Source organism: Podarcis vaucheri (genome assembly GCF_965113315.1).
Source record: "Podarcis vaucheri genome assembly, chromosome: 2".
Classification (NCBI taxonomy): domain Eukaryota; kingdom Metazoa; phylum Chordata; class Lepidosauria; order Squamata; family Lacertidae; genus Podarcis; species Podarcis vaucheri.
In genome coordinates, this window is record NC_138760.1 from 33,502,154 (window position 1) to 33,528,097 (window position 25,944).

General features: G+C 41.4%; 1 protein-coding gene across 2 annotated transcripts in view; it reads right to left on the bottom strand.

The window, feature by feature from the left end:
* Positions 1-25,944, bottom strand: part of RPTOR (regulatory associated protein of MTOR complex 1) — a 327,700-nt gene that overhangs the window by 74,378 nt on the left and 227,378 nt on the right. For both annotated transcript variants that reach the window (XM_082212377.1, XM_082212376.1), the window contains exons 12-20: positions 22,276-22,359; positions 21,212-21,322; positions 13,172-13,246; positions 12,831-12,896; positions 12,473-12,664; positions 10,981-11,121; positions 6,881-6,998; positions 5,444-5,584; positions 3,887-4,045 (exon numbers count right to left, since the gene is read on the bottom strand). In XM_082212377.1, the coding sequence (XP_082068503.1) occupies positions 3,887-4,045; positions 5,444-5,584; positions 6,881-6,998; positions 10,981-11,121; positions 12,473-12,664; positions 12,831-12,896; positions 13,172-13,246; positions 21,212-21,322; positions 22,276-22,359 (1,087 nt within the window). The remainder of the gene's footprint in view (positions 1-3,886; positions 4,046-5,443; positions 5,585-6,880; positions 6,999-10,980; positions 11,122-12,472; positions 12,665-12,830; positions 12,897-13,171; positions 13,247-21,211; positions 21,323-22,275; positions 22,360-25,944) is intronic.

Here is a 25,944-nt window from a genome sequence, read left to right on the forward strand (position 1 = left end):
ATGGTAGATCACTGTGTGATTTGAAGTAGATCAACACAGATTTCTGACCCCCAGCTGTTTTACAAAGATGACAACAAATTGACTCCTTGCCCTTAAACTATGTTGAAAGAATGAAGAAAGCTGGAAAGGGGTGTGTGTCTGTGTGGGTGGGTGTGGGTGTAACCAAAATTGATTTTGGTGTAGATTTATTGTGAGCTCAGTTCAGTTCTGGAGCTCTAAATTATATAGTTCTAAGGATATTTATTTTACAGCAGACTGTTGCAAAATTCTAATTCGTTGCAGCATTCAGCTGTGATGTCAGGGTCAGGAGGGTTGTATTCACCCCACCCCACCAACTGCTATGAAAGAACAATAAATTTCACATTTAGCAGCATAACAAAAGGTGCATATTAAGAAATGATAATAAAGAGATTGCAACTGAGAGAAAAGGCCCCATGCACGAAAGCATCAAAAGGCTTTGAACATATGAAACTGCTTTATATGGAGTCAGAAGCCTACCGCTCTGTCTAACCCAGTATTGTCTACTTTGCATGGCAGTGGTTCATTGAGGTCTCAGGTAGAGGGCTTTCTCAGACTTGTTGCCTGAGACCCTTTGAACCGGAGATGCCAGGGAAGAAACCTGAGAACAGATGCATGCAAACCATGTGCTTTACTATGGAGCTATGGAGCCATTCCTCACATGCTTTTATCTCCATCCTGCCCCTCTCTATGCATAAATTATTACTTGTTCAATATTGCCTTTCCCTGCTCTTCATATGCTGAAGGGACTCTACGGCTGACCTGAGAATTAGTCTAGGCTAGTCAGCTACTTGCCATGAGCTAAAAAAAGCTAACTGAATCCATGAAGGTGCCCTATACAGAGCCAAACACTGGCCCATCTCAAGAAAGGATCCAAAACTCCATCACCACCCATAACCTTCACTTCCATTAAGGCTCTCAACAGAGATAACATACCTGGAAGCCCACTTGACAACAATGGAGTGCCATGCTCCAAGTTACTTGCCCTCCGTTAAGAGGTTGGAGCTTGGGCCTATTTGGATGGGCTAAGACTCTTGTTAGACAACATCCCTCTTCCCTGGGAGTTTGCCTAGGGAGCTATTGGGTACTGTGAACAACCTGATCCAGCCACAGATACCCAGGAGTCTATGCTTGCTTCTTGCTTCTCAATACTGCCTCATATCCCAAGCCAGTCTCCTCTAGACCTTGTTCATCACCCAAAATGAGCTCATAGTCTACCCTGAACAGTACACTGCCAACTACACAAATGGTGTCACAAAGAAAGTGCAACTTTTCATTGCCTAGAAATCCATAATAATCTTACAATGTTAGTGTCAATTATGTGTAAGTGGTCTGAGTCCATCTAGCTCATGAAATTCTTATTGTGGCCTTTGGTCCTGAACAGGTTATCCCCCTCCTGCCCAGTGTAATTGAGAAGAAATTTAAACAGGAGAGAATGGGTTGGTGTTGACAAGATTCCGAAAGTTTACATAATCTGCCATTCAGGTCAACTCAAGCGCAAACCTACGGACCAAGTTCAGGTTTCCTTTTTCTTTTTTACCAATTCCTTTAGGATGCAGCAGAGGCAAGGCTGGAAGATGCATTTGAAAAAGGAAGGAGGAGAAAAAAGAAACCATGGAGGAAGAAGAAAAACCCTGGCCTTAAAGAGGTAAGTGCTGAAAGTAATGGGATTCCGTGTAAGTTATGAATTTTAAACACTTCCATAAGCTATGTCGTTTACAGCTGGATATGAGCTGTTCCTGTCTGAATATGAATGAGGAAGGCACTAGAGAGCTGCTTTTGTGCTTCAAGATGCTCTCACTCATCTCATTCCTAGGCTATGTTTTTCAGCTGTGCTCTAAAACTCTTTTAAGACACATGTAAATACAGTGGTGCCCCGCAAGACAAACGCCTCGCAAGACGGAAAACTCGCTAGACGAAAGAGTTTTCCGTTTTGGAGGTGCTTCGCAAAACGAATCTCCTATGGGCTTGCTTCGCAAGACGAAAATGTCTTGCGAGTTCCTGTGGTTTCCCCCCTTCCCCCCCTTTTCTAAGCCGCTAAGCCGCTTATCAGCTGATCCGATAAGCCGATAAAAGACGATAAAAGCCGCTAATAGCGCTAATGCGCTAATCCGCTAATCCGTCAATGGGCTTGCTTCGCAAGACGAAAAAACCGCTAGACGAAGAGAATCACAGAACGGATTCTTTTCGTCTCGCGAGGCACGACTGTAACTAAATATGCACCTCTTTACATTAGCAGAAGACTATGGAGAAATACCCACAGGAACAGAGACAGTGGGCCATTTTACAGGGCTGAGCTAAAGGGGGGGGCACTTTTTGGATAAACTCTTATCCCCTTCAAAAACTATGCCTTTTCAGCAGGCAGGGCTCCAAATAAGCACAAAGGCAATGGAAATATTTCCTGTCCTCGCTTACTTGGCTTTGCAATGTTATCATGTAGCCAAATTTCAATGGCTGTGTGACCATTTGTCATCATCTCAATGTGATCGATGATTAGTTAGAATCATAGTCTAGGAGCAATATTGTGCTTCATACTCTGGTACGGTCTGTGTGAGTTTAATATCCGACCAATTCACTCTTCCTCAAAAACCTACATTACTTTAGTCTGGGGACTGGGATGATTAACATAGCAAGCCTGAGTAATTTAGCTACAACAAACAAACAATCCTACAGGAACCAAAGCACTGTACTAATCCTGCCATGCTACTCTTATAAGAAAACAGACCGGTGTCAGACTATTTGCCCATCTAGCCCATGGTTTCCCAAGGCCTCAAGTTTTACAACTCAGCCTTATAACAGGAGGTGCCAGGTACTGGAACTAGGTCTTTCTATATGCAGAGCCAAGCCAGTAGCACTTTTATTTCCTTATCTGGGTGGTTTGACCTATTTCCCCCTTTTCACCTCCACATAAACACAGGAGCTAAGTGTGGAGGAAATGTCTGTGGCACATGAGTTAACCACGTCCATTATGATGCAAAAGGAGCAGTTGTTCTAATTGGGTGCTTTCCTGTCCTGCCCAGACAAAGACTGGAAATGACGTGAGGAGGGTGTAAGAGGGAAGGTTGTAATGGTAGTGGAGGAGAAATAAGAAAGCAAGGTGCAAGAATTCTGTCTCCATCCCACTCCCCGCTCATCTTTGCACAATTTCCATGGATCACTTAGTTAACTGATGCACAGATGCAGACAAACATGAACACAACTGGCTTCTTATAGAGTTCTCCATGAGCCTTAGAAAACAGGGAAACAGAAACTGAAATAACAGTCAGCCTCACTCTCTAGTATGGAGCTTTCCAAACTTTTCATGTTGGTGACACACTTCCTAGACATGCATCATTTTGAGACATGGTAATTCAGTTTTACTAGCAAACCAGAGGTTAAACTAACCCCCTTTAAGAGATACGGACATACATTGTGCGACACACCTATACACTGCAGCCAAAACACTAATGTGTTGTGACACACAATTTGGAAAGCTCTGCTCTAGTATATTGTAGCCAACATAGGTGTTACTATCAACAAGGCAGTGCATCAAAACTAAAGTCAAATATAAACACCCAGTTTTCTAGGTAAGAATGCTGGAAGCAGCTGCAAATTCCAGTCAACATTTGGTTCTTTTGCTGGGGTTGTTAACCACGGAAAATGCATCATCCCCTTTCGAAAAGCTGGCACACTCTCACACACAACTCCAGCTGTGTCATTGTTCTGCATCCACACACAAAAAAACTTCAAACAAATTTCCCATCTTCTTTTGTCAGGTTGCTGTCCACTCACATTAAGAGCCTATGTGCCATTACAAAGAACTCCTCAAAGCTTTCCTACCATACTCTGCAGCATAGAGATGAGGCGGCTTGGAAATGTGCAGGCTCACCTATCAGTGAATTCAGTGAAGAGTAGGAGCTGACTCTTCTCATCTTGTCAATGGTCTCAAAAGACAGGATATACTCTTCGTTCTCAGGGCTGCCCAAAGTGCTACTGGCACTGCTGCTGGTGCTCAAGTTCCCAGGGGAAAAGGCAACAGAGCTCCCAGCTGTTGAAGACAAAGAATAAGTAAGGAAACACTGAGAGAAGCAAGTGTGCAAGGGCAGTATTCCTTGGAGTATCAGTATGCAGCAGGATTCCCCAAACTTCTGAGTACATTGACCCCTCGATGTGCCAATAAAGTTGTCATTGACTCCAACCCAAATTCTTAGGAACGTAAATGAAATAAAGTCAAGAAATATCAATATATGATTAACATTTCTTAATTATCCATCACCATGACCATAAACCATAAAATTGATGTCTTGTAATATTATCTTATTAAATATAGAGATTCAACATTGGCAAGGGAGGTGTGCTCTGTAAATGCCTATGCTTATATTTCTGATGCTCATAGCTCTCAATTAATTTTTTGGCATTATGCCTTGTAAACTTCTTTTTCATTCCTAGGCCCTTTTCTTGACCCCCAGGTCTTCATTCATTTCCTGCATGATTGCATCAACCATAGGGTGTCGGTATTAGTGGCTGTGGAAAATCTTGCTCTAGAGCAGTGATTCCCACTTGGTGGCCTGCAGACCCCAGGGGGCCCACATAGCCCACCCAGGAGGGTCCATCACACATACCCACCAACTGTCTGGGACATCCCATTTTGGGGGGTTGTGCTCTCATGCAAGAGCACAGTACTCAAAAATGTGCTTTTTGGTGCTGTGCTCTTGTGTTGGTCACATGACTCACATGTGAGCACGTCCCTGTTTTGCGCTGGGACATGTTGGAGGGTATGGTGGCACCAATAACATATCCAAAACTACCACAGAGATGTCAACATTTTCAAAGGTCCATGGCTTGGCTTTTGAAAAGCAGGGTGTCTGCAGTACAGTGCTAATTAGGAACCACTACTCAAGTTATGGGAAGAGCAACCCCAAGATATAAAGACAGGCTAGTTTAATCTCTCTTTAAAAAAACAACTGAGTACACTGGAAATTGCAAGCAGAAGGGGGCTTACTGTGCTATTATTCCATCTTGCACTTGCAAAAAGCTGATCCTGAGGGTCAGAGGACCCTCTAGAATGTGATGGGTGCATTTCTAGAGGAGGGGGAAATCACCCCAAATCACATGGAAGCATCATGTGAACTGCCCATTCCCCTTTCACTTCCTCCCATGCCTCTTCCGACCTTGGAGGATTCCCTGACCCTCTTAATTGGCCTTTAACATGGGGCGGCAGTGGGAGGAGAGTGAGAGGAGACAGGAAAGTGCTCTTCTGTGAATTCTCTTCCATTCATGTTTTCCAGATCTAATCCTGCGTCACATCACTTAGGTATGCCGTCCAAACTTTTATAGGCACTGAGTCGGTTCATTATTGCTGTGGTTGGAAGCAATCATATGAGTAAGCTTTGCATACATGCATGCAAAGAGTAAATGATAAGAGAATCCTGAAAAGCAAACTTACATTCTTCATTCAAACTGAGATTCTGCAGAGACTTATTCAAATTCCTTACTGTCGTGACTGCTCTTATATTCCCGTAGGAGCTGACAGAACGGAGTTTTGGTGTGCAGGGACTGTCTCGCACTGGAGTCAGGCTTCCACCTTCTATGGAGACAATATTGTTATTCATTTCCTACCTTATCCTCCTAACACCCAGGAAAAGGATCACAACTTTCTGTTTTTAGCATGACTGTGGCCTAATATTATACAAAGGTGGGTTAGGCCTTGGTAGTCCATAAATGGAGACGAAAACTAACTGCTGCAAGTACCCTACTTTGGCATTAGGAGAATACATCCTCCTGCATACAAGACCTAAGTCTGAGCTACTGTTTCCATCTATTCATTTTAGACTTTGCTGACCAAGTGCTGTGCAGGCTCCATTAACTCTAATGGGACTAACATGACAACCCCACTTAAAGGAATGTGGCGGGGTGTGATGGTGAGGTGTGAGGCTAGATAACTTGTCTGTAACAAAAGGTCAACCAAAGCTTTAGGGTCCCCCCGCCCCCAGCCAAATGCTTAGCTGCAGGAGTTACAGTATACTATGAGAGCCTGGCATTTTAACCGTTTTCCTCCTTAAGAGAGATCCAAGAAGCATTTGTGCTGTATAAAAGCTTTAGAAATTCTGTGCCAGATATAGCTAGGTCTTGATGCCGTAGATAAGATGCTTCTTGTGCATTTTATTTACATAACAGCTTTAATTTATCCTGAGTAAACACGTTATTATTTTATTCAACGGCAACAAGAAAGACAAGGGAATGGGAGAGTAGGTTTTCATATTTTTTAATATAATCCACTCTTTCAGACAAAGGCGCTATTGAATTACTCATTGCAGGGAGACAACTGTATTTTCATCTAAATTATTTGACAGGAGAGGTTCCCAAGTCCCCAGAGATTATCCAGGATATTTAATATTTAAGATGACATTTCACGAGATAAAAGGCCAGCAACAATTTATCCAGATTTCTGTATTTCCCAAATTAAGAAGAATGTATAAAGAGGAGGAAAAGAAGAGGAGAAGCGATAGAAAACACTGACCCAGTCCACATGTCACAGTAAGAATAAACCCTAGCTTCATATTAAGGTTTGTTTAGAATAAAACAAACCATGTCTCCTCGTTTGGATGCAATGCTAAAGCAGGGACTGTGGTTTGTTGCTCCTGCTTCTGCTAGGGGAGAAGTGAAATGGGAACTATTTGTCCTTCCACAATAAATCTTTAATCTACCATGATGTGTGAATGGAGCCAAATGAAGCCCTCATTTGACCTTCACACACAAAATCAGTTTTTTCAGGGGGAAGGGTTGCCAAAAATATGTGATTTAGCCAATAAACTGCCCTCCCTCATAGAATTACCTTCCACAGTTTTATTATAATTTTTTAATAAAGAAAATGATGTATTACCTGGAGCAGCTGGTGATGGCAGTGCATAGTTCTTTTCTTCTTCCATAAACTGCAAGGCAACAGTGCAGAAATTGCTTTCATACTGGACCACAAGGTGACTCAGTGCAACCACCAACTCCTAGGGAGAGGGCAATGGAGGAAAAACAGACTTCTGAACACTGTGTGCATGTGAAATAACTGACAGCAAAGAACTCGAATCACTGCAAAAAAAACAACAAAACAGGGAAGATCTCATTCACCTGATAATATAAAGGAAAAGCAGACACCCATCTGCAAGTCAAAGTTCCAGGACTACTCAAAGAACAATGTTTCGGGTCTTGAAGGCAAATAAACAAATTGATGCAGTAATCTCCACTCCAAATTCTAAGGTTAAGCCAATATATTTCTGAATTTAACCTAACAAGTCCAGGAGCAAGAGTGCTATTGAAGCATTCTGTTCACACCTCAGTGTATCTTGTAAAGCAGGAAGGAGGACCTATTACTACGACTCCTGCCATCCCTGACCATTGGCTATACTGGTGGGACTGATAGGAATTGGAATCTAACAACATCTGGGCTGTGACAGGCTCCCCATCCCTCCTGCAATCATTCATTGGGTTGAACATTTTGACTTTAAAGTACCAACAGCAAATATTATCAATCCTCAAAATAGCATATAGCAGTACTTTACAAAGTTCCTTTTTGTGAAAATGCAGTGGAAAGATTCTATATTATTATTAATTATTATTATTTTATTATTTATTGAATTTATATACCTATACCCAGAGCTCTATTTTGTGAGCAACTTTAAATAAAGCAAGCAACAGAATCAAGTCCCTGTGAAAGCAGCCTTCTGACAAAATTAATACCCATTTGTCACCTCAAGTGGGGACGAGGGCACTTTTTATACTTGGCTTTGTGAAGCATTGATTTTTCCTTCACTTTAGTGTGACGATCTTAAGAAAGCTGGAACATTTGACTCCAAAGTGAATTCTTTGCAACGAAAGATCTTTCATTATTGGCTACTCTTTACTTTTTGATGCAGCCAAGAATTGTCAAACTGATCTACTGCTACTGGAAGAACTGAAGGGGAAGGGAGAATATTGTGCCATTCTTCTCTGGTCCATTCAAGCTCCTCTGTAGTACATAATGAATCATAAAAAAGGCAAGGTTCTTGTGTGACCTCCTGGGTCATGGTCCAGACCGTAAAGCCTTGCCAACCTTTTCTATGATGATTCCAAGAGTTACAGAAATAGCATGATGCCCTGTTAGAAATGCATAACTGTTCACAGTGGTTCACAGTCAGCTCAAAAAAGAAATTAAATCTGACATTGGGCAAGCAGAACCTTGGTGGTTTAGGGGGAACACAACCTGCTACTTATTTTTTGTGAAAAAGGCAAAGATTTCTTGGTGGGAAATCCTGAATTCTGCAAGACTAGCACAGAATTTTGTTTATTCTATCAAAGTCTCTTCTTATTGTTGCTTAGTCGTTTGTGCAGAAGGATCAGAAACTTACCAAGGCATTTTCTTAATAGGCCTACACAGTACTACTAATGTCCTATTTACCCAAACTGAGGCTAGAAAAGATGAAATGCATTTTGCCTATGATAAATTTGACAAGACTAGGCAGGAAGCTCTGGTCACAATGCTTCTCAGTGCTATCAAGTGACTGATGTGCTACTGCTCTAAAGTGGGAGGTTAGGAAAAACAATCTTCAAGGGACTATTGTTTCATCTCAGCCCTCTCCCTACCAATCCATTATGGAAAGCTCTTTGCCGAATAGAACTGTCCTGTTTCCCTCTTGCACTTGCAAAACTCATCCTTCTTCCTCTCGGAGGGCTGCCACATACTTCTTGTTTCCAGTAACAAATTAATATTTCATATTTAATTTGGTAGATTGTAATGTAAGACTCTGCTATCAAAAGGGTGATAAATAGGAAAGGACTACAGAGACAAAACGTGGCTTCTGTTTCGGGAGGAAGTAGCAAGAGCATCAAGAAATTCTGCAAAGTGTTGAGGTCTTGGAGAGAGAGGCCAGGACAGCTAATCTCATTTCCCTGTCCTCTTTTTTTTCATGCAGCGGCTCCAAAATGAAAGTAGTGACATACAAGCCTGACAGCTCTCTGCTGACAGATATCACTTTCCTTTGGCATTCAGCAGCACACTTTTCAATGATGGATATGGTGCCAGGTCTAAAATAATCCTTTTCTAATGCCTGGTCTTTCATTATTTTGTTATGCAATGCCCTTTTTCTGTTGCAAAGGGATTTCTCATACTGTACAGCAAATGAAATGCCATATTGATAAAGGCCTCATGCCTGGCCCCACTGGGCAAAATGAAGCAGCCTGACGTTCAGGTCAGACAAGAAAAAGCATTTTGTGTTTCAGAGTGATGGCCCCCGGGAGCTGTGATGGTAAAGGGATCCATGGCGTGTATGCCCTCAATTCAAGGTCAACTCCCCCCACTGACCCTATACCACCTCTTGCAGCAAGTGTTCTTTATCACACTCTGGGTGATGAAGTTAATTTTATTTCCCCCAGGACAGGGAGAAAAGCAGAACAATGTTATTCCTCAGGCTGAAAACAGAAAGGCGAGTGCAAACTGAAATTTACGTAAGCCTCTCAGGAAACGGAGAGACAAAACGATTGACATGACAGGGCTTGTGATTCAAAGAAATCGCCAACAAACAGAGAGCCAGTATGACCTGCAGGAGTGCAAAAACTTTCCCTGTTTCTCGCATTGAGGAAATGGCACTTGCTTACATATGATGAAGCAGTCTCAGCAGCCAAGGTTCACATTGGCTAACTACCCCCCCCAAACCATTCTGATGAAGACAAGATGTTAAAACAAGGAGAAACCAATGAGAAGTGGCCACGTGGGAGGTAAAATGGGAAGCCTGCTGTGTTATCAATTTACTGTAAGGATTCTACTGGCACAAAGATCTAAGAAGACTTGCCTGCAGAAGCAGCAGTGTGCGAAAGCTGTACACCACGAACAAAAGCCAATTCCAAAAAACAAAGCAAATTTTAGGACAGATAGCCATTGCCACTACCACATGTACACAAAGTATGCATATTCATCCTCATGAATCACTCAAACAATGGCCTAGAAAGTGCCAGTTTGCGGACATGCCATGTTTTCTTTATTGTGTAATGCTGCCAGAACAGAATTTCAGAGCTAAGGTCTTATAATTGTGCTCTTTTTCTGCAGAGTTCATACCGGACGGACACCCGTCTGTCCGGTATGGACTTTGCTGTGGAATAAGAGGGCTAGATTTAGACATCTGGGAATCCTAAATTACCCTGCGATTACAATACACTGCACAGAAACAACTCAAATGCCCGGTTTTAGAATTGTATTTCAATAGAACAGACGTTAAGTAGTTTCCCCTGACCTGAAGAATCCCTATGGTATTTCTAATGAGAAAGGGGGAAACTTAGCAATACTTTATTACTGTTTGCAATTAACACAACATTTTGGAGCTAAAATAATTTATCTTGAAGGCATGCCACTATTATTTCCACGTTATCAAACTGAGGCTTACAGTGAGTCCACAGCTGATCTTATATTTTAACCTGGGTTTTCTCTTCAATACATGAAATAGTTATTGGGCTATTTCTGAAGACTGTGCGTCTTTTGCCATTTAATGTTTGGCAATAGTCATGGGTGCAAGGATTCACCTTGTAATGTTTTAAAGCTGTTGTCATTCAGGGCCCTCACATGTTCATGACCAGCTCAAGGGAGGAAAAAGGAAACCTAAGCACAAATTGCCAAGGGACAGTCTGAACAGTCATATAAACATATGATGAAGCTGCTGAATAAGGAATCTGGCCATTGGTCCATTTAGTCCAGTATTGTTTACTCTGACGGTCAGAGGTTCTCTTAGGTCTCAGGCAGTGAGACCCACAGCTCTGCTAATTGGAACAGGCTGGAGGTTAAAACTGGAACATTCTGCATGCGAAGGATGCACATTATCACTGAGCTATGGGTTTTCCCTGTTTTCAGTAAATCAAAGTTTTGAACAGCTGCAATGAACTATAAAAGTCAGTTCAGACAGGACTAACAAGTTGAGCAGCAACACAGCAGCTCTAGCACCTATCCCTCCCAACCCCATGTTATACCTTTCGGACCATGGGACTTCCATCATTGATGAGCTGAGCCAGCATCATGGCAACGTTGTGATCAATAGTGGTAGAATGATCTGTCCGCTCAGCCGAATTGCCTACAAAGGTGCCAAGGGCAAAGACTGCAGCACAGCGAACCTGAAAAAGAAACATAAATAATCTCTGTCCAACTCTTAGCATACACTTTGTCACTTGCATGTTTTAGTGCAAAGATGTCATAAGAGAACATATCCATCCTATTGGAAAGGACTCCCAACATTAAGGACACATCTAGTAAGTAAATGTAGACATATGAGAGCTATGGTATTTTTACATGGCCAGTAGTCCCTCAACACATCAGCTGAAAGCTGCAATTGTTAACAGATTAAAGGTAAAGGGACCCCTGACCATTGGGTCCAGTCGTGCCCGACTCTGGGGTTGCGGCGCTCATCTTGCTTTATTGGTCGAGGGAGCCGGCGTACAGCTTCCGGGTCATGTGGCCAGCATGACTAAGCCGCTTCTAGCGAACCAGAGCAGTGCACGGAAACGTCGTTTACCTTCCCACCGGAGCAGTACCTATTTATCTACTTGCACTTTGACGTGCTTTTGAACTGCTAGGTTGGCAGGAGCAGGGACCGAGCAACGGGAGCTCACCCCATCACGGGGATTCGAACCGCTGACCTTCTGATCGGCAAGTCCTAGGCTCTGTGGTTTAACCCACAGCACCACCCAGGCCTGCAATAGTTAATAATCAGTTAGTATAAGCTTTAATCAAATAAATTAACTGGGCATGTATTCATGGGCTTTTCCTTCTCTTCCACCTTACAGTCCCCACAATCTGCAAAATCAGCTCCAGAAAACTGAGAAACCCTCTGGAGTGGATTTTGGGCATGTACAGGGAGACAAAGACCAGAGGTTCTATTGCACCAACAGATTTCTATTGCATAAGAAGGCAGACATCACTGGATGTTGCCTAATACAAGTATTCATAAAAACTACAAGTGGTGAGTGCTCTTTTAAAAGAGGCATTCTGTCTTTTCTCTTACATAGAAGGGAACGTATATTAAAATATGACATCTGCTACAATGAAGAAAGCTTCCTTCAGAATTACTATTTTTACCCATATATAGAATTAATTACTAGATAAATCACTCAAAACTCATGAAATTAATTGACTAAGATTTCTTTTAATCATGTTCATGCCTTATTAGTTAAGATCTTCATAAATTAAACAGCCTTTGCAGCTGTTTCATTAGCCAGCCACTTTAATGGTTATTTGAATTGTTTTAAAAGGTGTTTTATATTTAATTGCTGTACACTTGCCCACATATGTTATATGGTGGTATAGAAATACTTTCATCAATAGTTGTTGGTTTTTTTAAAAAAGGATGAAAGAATACTTTCAAAGTTTAGTGTTGTGTACCCTGATCAGATCAAGTAATATAGGGAAGCTGTTTTGGGTAGCTAAGGCAAGCACATAAACCACTCTAACCACTGGATGATGTAATACCTCTGGGATTGGATCAGAGAGAAGGCTGTAGAGCTTTTCATGGGCACTGTCCCTCACACCGCACCACCTTGCAGAGTCAAAATTCTGCCAAATTCGCCCCAAGCAAATAGCCACCCACTGGCGCAGAAGAGGATGTGGATCATTGAGCTGCTCCAGGCAAATGGCAATCAAGTTCCCTTGAAGACAGGCTTCCTATAACAAAGGGCAGAGCATGATATTTTAACACGTTATTTGCCGATAAAACAATTCTAAAGAAAACAGCATAGATGCATGGGGTAGGGTCCCTAACATTTTTATTCAAGATTATTAATGTGGTCAGATGTAGAACCATCCACACCATTCCTCAACTTTTACTCACCTGCCCGGTATTGTAGTTGTTGACAATCACTGCCAGGATAAAAGCTGTCATTGTCCTGTGTTCAGCCTGAAAACACACACAAAAGATTGAGGATTAGATAAAATAAGAAGTGAATATTTCAAGGTAAATATTTTTTTTTTATTATTTTTAAGAAGATCCTTCCTGCTGGAACTTGCCTCTTTTGACACTGAGGGCTCTCAAAGGTCTCCTTAATTTAACAATCCAAATTAAATGAAACAATGAAAATGGCCATCAACAGCATGGCTGCCTCATAGCAGCATAAGTTCTAATCAGAGAGGTGGGATGGTGGATGGTGGTGAGGACTGATTATTTGACCTTACCGGCATGTAGGGATCTGCCAAAACAGAAAGGAAATATTTGTGACCATTGTCCTTCACAAGGTCGGCTTGGCATGACTGAAAAACAAGACAGATGGGGTGGGGGGAGAGAGAGCAATAAGATGAAGATAATTTATTTTTAGTCTTCGAATGATTTCCATTTAGTTCATCAATTGCACGTGTACAGAGAGTCCTTGAAAGCAATAATCAGGAAGCCAGTTATACAGATAACAACTCAGCTTTGGCTCATTCCGCCTAAGCAATGTACTGGGAGTACAGCCATCTGCAAGCCAGGTGTAGAAAGAAGCAACATCTCCCAGACTACATAACTATACTTATTCTGTAACTGACAAAATTCGGGGTCTTCCTGTTTCTTTTATGCTTCGTTTGACTTTTATGCTAAACACAGCCATGGGGAGAAAGGGAGTGACTTTAAACTTTCCCTTTCAGCAGCTACCTTGGGAACCAGGTGGCTCATTTGGCATTGGCGTTCTTCTCTGTTCTCTGTATCTGATGAGGCAATTTGAGATGGATATGTCACAAAACTCTGCTTAAAGAAACTTGGTCTCTTCTGAAAACTCAGAAAAAGCTGTCTGGAAGATGCACATGCATCAGTGATACACAGATGTTGCTCCCCTCTGCATACGCCTCTCACCGTAACACAGATCTTGCAGATGTTCTGGTCTAAGCCCCAAGGACAGGCACAGGGATTCAGTTTACTGCATGAAAGCAATTGTGCCATGAATGGTAGAATTTGGCTTCCAGCAGTTTTCTGGCCATTACTGTTGCAGCAATATGACAACAGTGTTGATTAAAACTCTAAGACAGGGATAGCCAACACAATGCCCTCCAGATATTGATACTACAGCTCCCATCATCCCTGACCACTGGCCCTGCTGGCTGCAGCTGCTGGGACTTGTAGCCTAGAAGCATCTTGAGGGCATCATGTTGTCTTCCCTGCTCTAAGAGTAGAGTGCATTTGCTCTGCCCTTACGTACTGGCCTTTAACATTTATTTAGAGTGTTCCATTCTAATGGGCTTTCTGCAAGGAGGAAGAAGTACCTAACTCAGCTTGGGTGAGCCAATGACAATTACAGCCAACAGTGAACACAGCTTGTGCCCAATGAACCATGATTTAACTTATTAGACAAAAAACTTGCCTATATTTTGACAACCATAAAGTACTCTACTTAGTATGCTCACAACGAGGCTGTAGAATTTAGTTGTTTATGTCATATCAAACCCACAATGGTCTGAGCAGTGAGCATTCTTCCTAAACCGCAGGATTCCAGATTTCTGTTCACAGACCCTTTGTGAAATATCAAGTGAGATGACCAATCCAAACGTAACCTTTCTACAGCATGTTCCTCAATGCTAATTATTCCAAATGTTCTACTGTGTAGAAAAATGTGGAGGAAATAAGAAAAGGGCACAAGTCACTAATAAAAAGTCTTCAAACTCATGTTTGGTCCCCTAAAGGCCACTAGGTTGAGAAGCATGGTGTTGTAGCTATGAGATGAAACTGTTAAGCTTGGACCTATTGCCAGACGAAAATCAGCTCAAAAGCAGGCCGAGCCAACGTCAACAAAATGCTAATTTACAGAGTGAAGTTGAAACAATGGCTGCAAAAACACAAATGTCAAATCATGGCAGGGTTGTGTCTTGGATAAACTCCAGGAGGAGAAAGGCATACAGGAAAGAAATGACAAAATATGGAGAGGAACTTCAGGATCAAGGACACAGAAGCAGCATACAATCTTCTAGAGACTGAACTAAACCTGATAGCATGTGTTTTGGCCTAATACACAGGGATGGACCTAAAATCCTTTTATACTGTGACCAAGAAACATAAGTTAGGATGGCCCAATGTTGCTAGGAGAAGGTTTGATTTTTAATGACTGGTGTTGGCATGGTGGGAAACAGATTAAGCTCCCCCCCGCCCACAGATGGCGTCCCTGATCCAACCCCTTTTATTCATTTCCCGTATAAATGAATGTTTCACAGCATTTTGCTGTGTCTGATAATAAGGAAATGACATAGCCCAACTCTCCTGATAAGAGAATAATTCCCTTTGAAAGTGAGATTTCCCCACGTTTCATATTGGATGCCAATTAGATGAGAATCAAGCAGGCTGGCTTTTAGTGCTAATAAGGCTCATTAGCAAGTGCTTCTTGAAACATTGTGCACTTGCATGCCAGTTTAAGCATTGGGGATGACATATTAAGGCCAGAAAAAGAGGATGAATGAACACACGCACACATACATACATACATTTATATGAAAGACTAAAGTGACAATAGGTAGAGAGAAGAGAAAGGAAGGAAGCTGACTTTGCTTTGAACTCTCTCCAGTGAGTTCTGCAAGATGCTAAACACCAGGTGGGTAAATAGTAACCATTCTTTATTCCTGACTGAAAATGCAAGAAGGGTGGGGGTCAAACAAAGCAGGTGGGAGAGACAAAGATTCAAGAGAATAACTACACTGTTCAGGTAACTAAAGCTGCTTGTTGCAGACAGCTGCAAAGTAGGAGAAAATGACTGAAGCCAAGCTGTATGTATAAGCAGGCTTAACTCTTGCTGGGGGCGGGGGTGGGGCTTGCTGCTTCCAATGGATGGTTATTTTGGGCTCTCTTTAATACTGATGCCAATTAGGTAAGTGGCCACTTATTTGTCCAGAAACTGGTTACTACTTCCACCAGATTCCAACAGTATTCTGCCTACCTGAGGAAAACAGACCCTGCAGTGGAAGACTCTGGTGATAACATTGAGCATTAATCTGTACTCTCAATATGATACCTGGGGGGGGGGGGAGAGAGAGATACTGAACGTACATCAGCATCAATGGCATCTCCCTCCTTCAAGGAATCGTGACATATCAGTAAAAACAGAATGGTGGCAAGCTTGCTATGAAGGTGGTATGAACTGCCAACATCTGTGAGCAATTAAAGTCCTCTCTGCATGCAGAAGAGGGCAGGTAACAATGGGCTTTCATTATCAGCTGCATATTTTCTTCCTCAGCAGGGAAGAAAAAATATGAACCTTGTGATGCTGAAACACAAATCTGAGGGGGTGCATACCCACTTAAGCTCAAGTATAAGATGCTAGATTCATCATTGAAGGGCACAATCTAAAATAAAGGGGTGTTGGGAACATTTTGTTTGGTCACAAGATCTCACTCTTCCCTAAAATTCTACTAGTGGGATTTTTCAGTAGTACATTATTACACAGGTTAAAAAGTCACCATCTTCCCTTTTGAAAACCTCAGTATACTTATTTAAATGGGCATTGACATTAATGCAGTAAAATACTGAGCAGTTGCTCTTTTACTAATGTGGTTATTTCTATCTCTACAATAAGCATCCCACTGGCACCATTATTACATGGAGTTTAAATTAACACTAGTTAACTTATGTACTGTCAGGAGTTGGATGGTGATGGTCAATTATACTATCATTAATGAGGTGATCACAGTTCTAAGTTACAACTCCTTAATTCTAGTGCCTTCAGGCTAGCAAAGTATATTGTTTATATTTGTCTATCTATGGCCTTAAGAAAGAATTCTTAAAACAAAAACAGGAGAGCTGGACGATCCAGTGGTTTGATTTCAGCTGCCCAAACATTCTGATTATGTAGGAAAGTTATGAATGAACACTATTGGTAATTTAAAAATGTATTATCCACCAAATCTAAACCTGATGTTAATACATGTTCATTCCTTGATCTAACATACCTTTACAATGACTTAATGATTGGCACATCACATGATTACTCCCATAGGATGGTCAAGGGAAATTTCATTCAAGATCCCCCCCCCCGAGCTCATTAATATTCCAAGTAAAAATTGGCCTAGCAAAAGTCCCCACAATACAAATTATTATTATTTTATTAATATTTATTAGGTTTGTACACAGCCCTTTATCCAAAGATCCCAGGGAGGCTCCCAACAGAAAAACACAAAATGAGAATACAAAATACACAATAAAAAAAAAACCAAACAAAACCAATAACCCACCTCCCACCAACACATTTAAAAAGCCATAGAATGTTAATCAGCCAAATGCTTGGTTGAAGAGAAACTTTTTCACCTGGAGCCTAAAAATACGTATGTAACAAAGGCCCCACGCAAGCCTCCCTCTACAAACTGTAGGTCCCTCTTCAATGGTCTGGAGATTATGTGCACTCCTAAAACCACTGCTTCAACAGTCATTCACTGGGTTTGCACTGGCTGAATAGTATACATAGAGATGGAGCCCAAAAGCATAGGCTTCTTTCCTTCTGGACATCTTACTTTAATCCCCAACATCCTAGGGCAGGCAAAGGCAAACTCGGCCCTCCAGATGTTTCGGGACTACAACTCCCATCATCCATGACCACCGGTCCTGTTAGCTAGGGATGATGGGAGTTGTAGTCCCAAAACATCTGGAGGGCCGAGTCTGCATATGCCTGTCCTAGGGAAAGGGCCGTAGCTCTGTGATGGAACAGCTGAGGTCCCAGGTTCAATCCCCAGCATCTCAAGATAGGGCTGGGAATGACTTCTGCCTGAAACCTGAAGAGCCACTGCCAATCAGTGTAGACAGTACTAAACAAGATGGATCACTGGTCTGACTCAGTATACAACAGCTTCCTATGTTCCCATATGGTTGAAGAATCATATTACAACACTGTGTCAATACACTACCCCCAAATGTCCCCCCCCCAATGTCAACAATAGTTGTGCCCATATTTGCTCAAGAGGGTTGGTAGGCTTTCTGCTTCTGTTGCCTGCTATGTGTGTGTCTAGATGGACATTATCCAATATGGCTAGTTGTAAAACAAAACAAAACAAAACAAAACAAAACAAAACAAAACAAAACACTAAACTAAACTAAACTAAACTAAACTAAACATGAATACTATGAATACGGCAGCACCAAACCACAGGGTTAGGCCATAAGTATTCAAACACTAGAGTGGATATAGAAACAAAAGATGTCCACACAAAGTGCCCTTAGAGAGTTTTTAAAAAGATACAACTCCTGCTGGCTTTGCCACTTCGCTCATTCTGCACAGTCAAAAAGTAAAATAATCTTTTTTAAAAAAGGAAAGGCACTAACTAGACACAGTCCAAAACCAAGCTTTCCAATATAACATACACTCATGCGTTCTAGTGCATACTTGTTGCATCCTCTCTCTGATCTTTTAGTTCTTTGTTCATCCTGCAGACAAAACCATGAAGTGCATAAGATTTTTCGGTCCAGAAGAATGTAAGAGAAAAGCTAGTTGGAAGAATGAGTAAGTAGACTACACTGAGTCTTCAATGGTCCAACAGTATACATACAATGTGCAACCAAGCCATAATCCAGGGATTAGTGCTCCAGACCATAAAGCTGCCCCATAGCATATGCACTGGAGAGAACATGAAAAACAACAGAACTCTAACTGAATCAGAACCAGGGAAACATTTGAACTCAAAGTCTGTTTTAAACATGATTTTTATTAAATCCTGTTCTCATATAGGACTCCAATCTCGATCACTTAGCTTTAGAAATTCTGCAGGATCAGAATCAAAGAATCATAGAATGGTAGAGTTGGAAGAGACCCTGAGGCTGATCTAATCCAGGCCCCTGCAGGAAAATGCAGCTGTCCCATATGGGGATCGAACCTGCAACCTTGGTGTTATCAGCACCATGCTCTAACCAACTGAGCTATCCAGGTATTCCCAAAAACATTAGCTGGGCCCTGAGGTACAACCATGTGAAATTAAGTATATGCTGTACAATCTGAAAAGTATTATGTTAACCTGGTAGTTCTATCTAGCAACCCACTACTACTAAAACCTCACTGATATTTTAAAAACATTTCAACTGTTCCAAATGCTTTCACATGTAATCTAGCTGTGCTCCATACAACAAGCCCATAAGGAAAGTCAGCATTGCTGTCTTCCATATTGCAGAAGGTGGGACTGAGGTTGAGAGACAGTGATTTGCCTAAGGTCACCTAGCAAGTTCACGGCCGAGGCACAGTTCAAATAGGGTACTTCATAGCTTAGCCACTACATTGCACAGAAATACACTTTTAGCTTTACTCCACTTTCTACCTTCTTTTTCTTCTGTCGCACAGATGTGATTCACTGCAGCTGAACAATTAATCACTACATCTATCTTTCAGTCAACACACCAAAACAACAGCTTCTCATGATTGCCTACAGCAGCTGGGATAATGCTTTCACTTACATTCAAAGGACATTCCCCTGCAGACATTGTTACCTGACATAAATCTTGCAAAATGACTAGCTCTGGAATGCCATGGCCATGCAAGAAACATACCCATAAGAGCCTAAACCTTAAGGGATAACTGCTACTGGGCTGTTAGGCAACAGACCGTGTCCTATGCCCCTCCCAGCCCCCTCCTCTACTTTTAACACACTGCATTTCATTCTTTGTCACACTTAGACGGACAGTCATGGAAATCTAATATGTAATGGATTTTGGATATACACTGCAAACACAAATGCTTCTATGCCTTCATTTTTATGTTAAATTCCCCACTAAGGGATCGGAGAAAGAAATGGTTGGGCATTGTCACCTTTAGGGATCACAGGTTGACAGGGAATCCTTTTGTGATGGACATCCCCCCTACTTTTGCTATAATACTTATGGTTAATTGGGGGTGTGTGAACATGAGATGATGTTTCACAAATGATAAAGGAGGAAAAAGTACAAATGTTTCCCTGCCTAAGATATTATATCCATTGGAGTGAACAAAACATGGAAAGGGCTTCCTGTCTCAAAATCCCAGAATTGCTGCAGAATGCTGGATCATAGAAAGCATAATGCATAAATGAGGTCTAAACTCTAAAGGATTTACATCTCTGGCACTCTAAAGCATGTACTTCAGTCTAAGCTGGAAGGCTACATCCGGCCTTATCTTTTAAAGACGGGAATGTGTTCTGTACTCCCTGACAACAATTTCATTGGCATATTGGCCTCCACGGTGCCGTGTGCCAGATTCGGTGAATATATTCTTATTCTGAATTATACATGGAGGCTTGTATCTCCAGCCAAACAAAAACATGTATCAAAAAAGAGCTTTTTCTTCCCCAGAACAGCTTGAAGATTACTTTTCATTTTCTTTGCAGTCCAAAATCCTCTTAAAACATTATCCAAAATATATTTAATAACACTAAACATAACTCTGGATCAGCAGGAAAGGATGCCAGTGCGTGATCATGGCTCTTTCCTCCTGCTTGTGCTTAAAGCATTAATCAGCAAAGGCAATCAAAATAGTTAAGTCAACATAAATACTGTAAATGTCAGGCTTGTAAAAAATATCTAGTTTTGACGTTGTAATACTTATATTGGTTAATCATTTCTGTCTGCAATTACCTTTATGCACAATGCAAGCTGATATACCTTTAGGTGAATTAAAAATGAGACTAGGAAGTGAGACAGACGTAGACGTACCGAGTCAACACACAAAATGACCATTGAGCTTTTACTAGCAGGATCTACCAGTAAGTTCCAGTAAATCCCAACTGGCTTCAACGTAGATGGTCAGACAGACAGACTGACCGGGAGAGCTAAATGAAGACAGCCCTGTATTGGGAGGTCTTTAATGTTTCATCTTTTATTATGTTTTTGTATATGCTGTAAGCTGCCCAGAGTGGCTGGGGAAACCCAACCAGATGGGTGGGGTATTATCAACACCCCCCCAATAACCCACCTCCCACATTTAATAAGCCATAGAATGTTAATCAGCTGACTGCCTGGTTGAAGAGACACTTTTTCTCCTGGAGTCTAAAGGTGCCAGGTAAGCCTTCCTGGGAAGAGTATTCCACAAATTGCAGGAGCTGGCCAGGTCCCTCGTCAGTGGCCTGCAGATTGCATGCACTCCTAAGTCCAACTTGCTCATGGTTCCACATTAATTCCCTTTGGGCAAGTCTCTCATACTAATGACATTCCTAAGCATGAACAAGTTATCTCACGTGTTGGCTCTGCAACGAATCAAGACAGCCCTTTTAACATATTCTGCATCATCACTAAATTAACATTTCATGGTTACTCACACTGTCCACTGCAAGGATTTTGGCCCAGATGAAGACCAGAAGAGGTCTTAGCTCTCGAGCAGAACTCTGGAGAAGCTTTAGCACATAAGGGAAAATGCCAACAGACAGAGCCTAGAGGAAGAGAATTTGAGAACCAAAAATAAACTTAGGAAGTGTGGAGTAGGTGAACCCAGCACAAACTTTAATAGCATGGCAAACGCCTGACAATGAATCACAATGATCATGCTAAAGACATAATCTCAGCGTATTTGTTTCAGGTCAGTTTTATTCAAGGATATCAGCTGCTTTTTTCAATCTCATCTGGATTGCCAAAACTGAGACTTAATTTAAAACCACATTTCGCTCAGTGCACAACGTGCTTACAATGCATTGCTCTCCACATCTCTCATTTGACTCTTCTTGCTTCTACTAGGAGGCAGCTTGCAAAAAAAAATCTAATCAATCCAAACAACGTTATTTCTAATGGATACAGTGCTCCATTTCTTTGCTTTCTCTCATTTTAATTTAAGTTTTTACTTTTACTTGTACATAGTTATTCCACCAATGGCTTGTGCACAAGCCATACATAGTTCAAATCCTCAAATGTTTTTGACCCAATTTTTTTTCTCATTTAAGGTCCAGGTAGGCCATGTTTGAAGTATGGATAAAATTTACAACAGCTGGGGAAGAATCTAGTTTATTTTCATTTTACTCAGGCAGCTTGTTCAATAAATCCAACATGTCCATGAAAAACTGTATAAACATTCACATTGCCTCTCTTATTATCACTATCCGTAGCCTCAGATGAAATTGGAGAGGCCAAACAAGGATGGGATTGCCATCTTCAGCTAATGTGTACTACAAATAAAGGAATTCTCATCAGTTCTATAGCCACCCGAAGCTCTGGAAGCCTAATTTATGTTGACCTCAGGGTCATCCAACTCCTGAAAACTAGTGTCCAGTTCTTCAAATTTGTGAGACATTATTTTTTTATAACCTGCAAGGATGAATTCTTCACTCATACATGTTCATTATATAGCCAGCATCTTTCATTTTCCAAAAAGATGGCCATAATAGGTACCTACCAGGCTAACAGCCCAGGGACCTAGGTCCAAAAATCGTCCCAGTAAATCAAGAGCTCGCAACCGATGCACTTGACTTAACAGCACCTGCAGAAAAAGGGAAAGAGGGAGGAAAAAACAGATTGTACTGTAAAGCACCTGAAATTTTGAAATTCTGGAGCGTATGCAAGATCAGGGAAAGGTTATATTCAAGCACCAACATCTCAGTTTCAGAAAAATATAATTACTGTACACAACGTGGACTACAACTGTGCCATGATCAGAAACAAAATGATCCACTTGCAGAGCAGATAACTAAGAAAAAATACCAAAGTATACCACAGAATACATGTAAGGTCACACATGATTTGCATTATATGATCAAGGAATTAAGCTTTCCAGAAAACTCTTACCCATTGCAGATATGGAAACTTAACATAAAGTCTAAGAGAACATCAAAGGCACTGCCTTCTTTCTGTATCTGAATACCATATGTCGAGAACCCAAAAAGAAGGCTATGCTGTGTTATCATGCATTGCTAAAAGTCTTCCACAGGCTTTTGTCCAGTCAGTGTTGTAAGCAAGTACAGGACTAGAAGAAGAGAAGTGTCTTGCTTAAGGTCACAAACGAAATACTTGAGGGTCTGAGCTCCCAAGCCCCAAACAATTCTTTTGAAACCACCTCTCACATCTGCTGTTGCAACACAACCCATCTCAGAAGGTAAACTAGAAATAGCTTTTAAAAATAAAATAAAATACATGCTACAACAACAAGGCCAGGCAGCTAAGGTGCTCTGTCTCCCCTTTAGTCTCTCATTCAAAGTGTAAGAGGCTGGCTCCCAGAGGTGGGAAAGCAATGGCACTGTGGTTTGCAAATGGGCAGCTACCTAATCAGCAGGCGCCTACCCCATTTGTTGGTCAACTTCCTCCCTACAGCCCTACAGCCATGATTAGGCGGAGCAGGTGTCTGATGGACATTCCAGAGGAATTCATAAGGGCAGGCAGGGAGTGCACTCAGCAGACTATATTTGTGCTCTTGTGCTACTGCAGTGTGCTGGAGCCTCAAAACCTTAGGATCATGGCCATGTAAGCTACAGAACAGTTAATCTACATTGTGAGTTTTTTTTTAACTGTGTGCATCGGGCAGGACAAGTGTTGCCAGTTGCTGCCTGCTTCTCCAGTTCTTTGCTCCTGCTAGGGCAGCACTTTGCCATTTTTGCAGGGGATGACTTTCTAGATGAAGCTAAGGAAAAGGTTGAATCTGTGGTGATGTGTGTGTGTGAGAGAGAGAAGCTGGGGAGGAGAGACCAGAGAGATTAAACTGAAAATTGCATCTGCAGTCCAATATATAATGAACAGCAAGAAGCTACTCAAAAGGAATTGGAAGCAGTAATCAGTCTTTGTTTTCCTTGGCAAATAGATGCTAAGAGGTCAGAGTGGAGAGAAAAGGAGCAGGAGGAGGTTGCACATTAGTAATTTAATACAGACTCATTAAAACCACATCCAGCTATGTTAATGAGCTGGTAGATCTACAGACCTCTAAAGTATGAAGGCTCCCAAATAAAAGATTACATATTAACATGGCATTAAAGAATAAAGTAATCATTTACCAATATATTTCAATAGTATGCTGCATGGCTTTGGCTAAAAATGACTGGATTTATAGTCAACAATCCTTACTGGTTGTCTGCGTTTTAGGACATTAGGCTGCAATGGAATTTCAACAAGTCTTTTAAGCGGAGATATAAAATTGCTTTAATTGTTTTTACATATGAAATTGGTTTATATGTTTTTTACTGCTGATGTTTAAATCACTTTGAGATGTTTACTAGGAACTTAGCACCCGTATAACAGATGCTAAACCGTAACACAAAATTCTAAGAAATGGGTATACCACAATAATAGTCAAATGACTTTTTGGGGGGAGTTTACCTATTTGAAGTGCTTGTCAGATGCACAGAAATATTATCAACATTTACCCTTCATTGTCTTAGTGGATCATCAATATCAATACCTTTGAATGATAAAATCTGTAGGTGTAGACTGCAATCTTCTGAAAACTACAGCTATTGTGGGTACCCTTTCCCCGACCTTACTCACATAGCCCCTACATAGAGATTGTTGCTGTAGCATAAAAGAGCTGATCTGTCAAGGGTGCTTCCCAGTCACAGGAATGCAAATGGCAGACAGTTAACTCTTTATTGTCAAAGATAACACAGTCGCTTCTGCAGCTCTGGATAGCTATGCACACCAATCTAGCAACTATGCAGCTATTCTCGGTCTGTGCTCTATGGAGCAGTTGCAGCAACAGGAGACTCCTCCCCCTTCCCCAGTTCATGTACCTTCCTCCCACAGGATGCATGCACACACTGAGAGACTGCAACTTCCTCTACTCATCCCTTTTCAATCCCCTCCTGGTTCTGGGGGACAGTGGGGCAGGAGAGGGTGGGGTCTCCTGCCTCAACAAGTCAAGGAGTATCTAGGGCAGGGAGGGTGTTCATCAAGTAGTGCTGCATAGTTCCATTCCTCCCTCCCATATCCTAGTCCTCATCCTCAAGTGCTGATCTGAATCAAGAGACGTGAGAGGGAATCATGACAGGGGCCAAATCTCAACTTAACCCCAAATTTTATCCACTCATTTCAGTCACCCAGTTTAACTCCTGTTGGGTTATTTTTAATTTTCTTAACATTTCACTGTCCAAAATAAATTGATGTTATCTGCAAACTGGCTACCACACTACACATCTCACTTGCAATTAAGTGACCTGTACTGTTTACTTTCCTCCACTGTGAAAATAGTCAATCTGTTGTAGCTCTTTGCCTCCTATTTTTTAACAAGTCTATAAGAGAAGCTGGTCTCTTATCCCATAACCTTTAGAAGCTTTTGGTGAGAGACTTTGTCAAGCTTTTGGAAAATCCAAGAACACAAATATATTCTGGATTGTCCCTCTCTATATGTGTTGAAAAACAAGATTTCCCCTTGCAAACCAGTACTTAGCTCTCAGCAGGACTTATCCTATAGGTTAAATAACTCTGCCTTTTATAAAACTTTTTCCCAATTTACCTGAGACAGAGGTTAGTTGGATATACCCAAGACATTTTAAAAAGGAGTGTTACATTCAGCATCTTCCCTTCCAATGGTAAGAACACTGGCTTTTAAGCAATTTTACATTTGATTTCTTAAAGAACTCTCATGTGAATAGCATCTGGCTCCAGACTTCTAGATAGTGTTCTGAACTGACTAGGACTGGATAAGGCATTAGGAAAGACTTGCAAAGGGGAGATTATCGTAGTCCAGCAGGAGATAAACAGAACATGAACAATAGCTTCAGCAATAGATACAAAAAGGAAATTATAATCCTGGAGATAATGAAAAGGAGGAATGAAGCTAGACAAACACAACTTGGCCATGCAAAGGGCACTGGAAATTTTTGTATTAACACTTTTTGTTCAGCAGAACGTGTAAAAACCAGTTTGGAGAATAATAAGCAAAGACAGCAAGTATAACTAGGTAGTTTGGAGATGAGGGAGATAATTCAGCAGGAGGAAAGCTCTACACTCAATATATTTTACATGTATTGGAAAAGTTGTTCAGTAATTTTGATAAGATCTTATTTGACAATTTCTAACATACAGAAAATCTAAGGTGTGCCTTTGAAAAGAGCATACATACTAGCACACTAGTAAGCTCTAA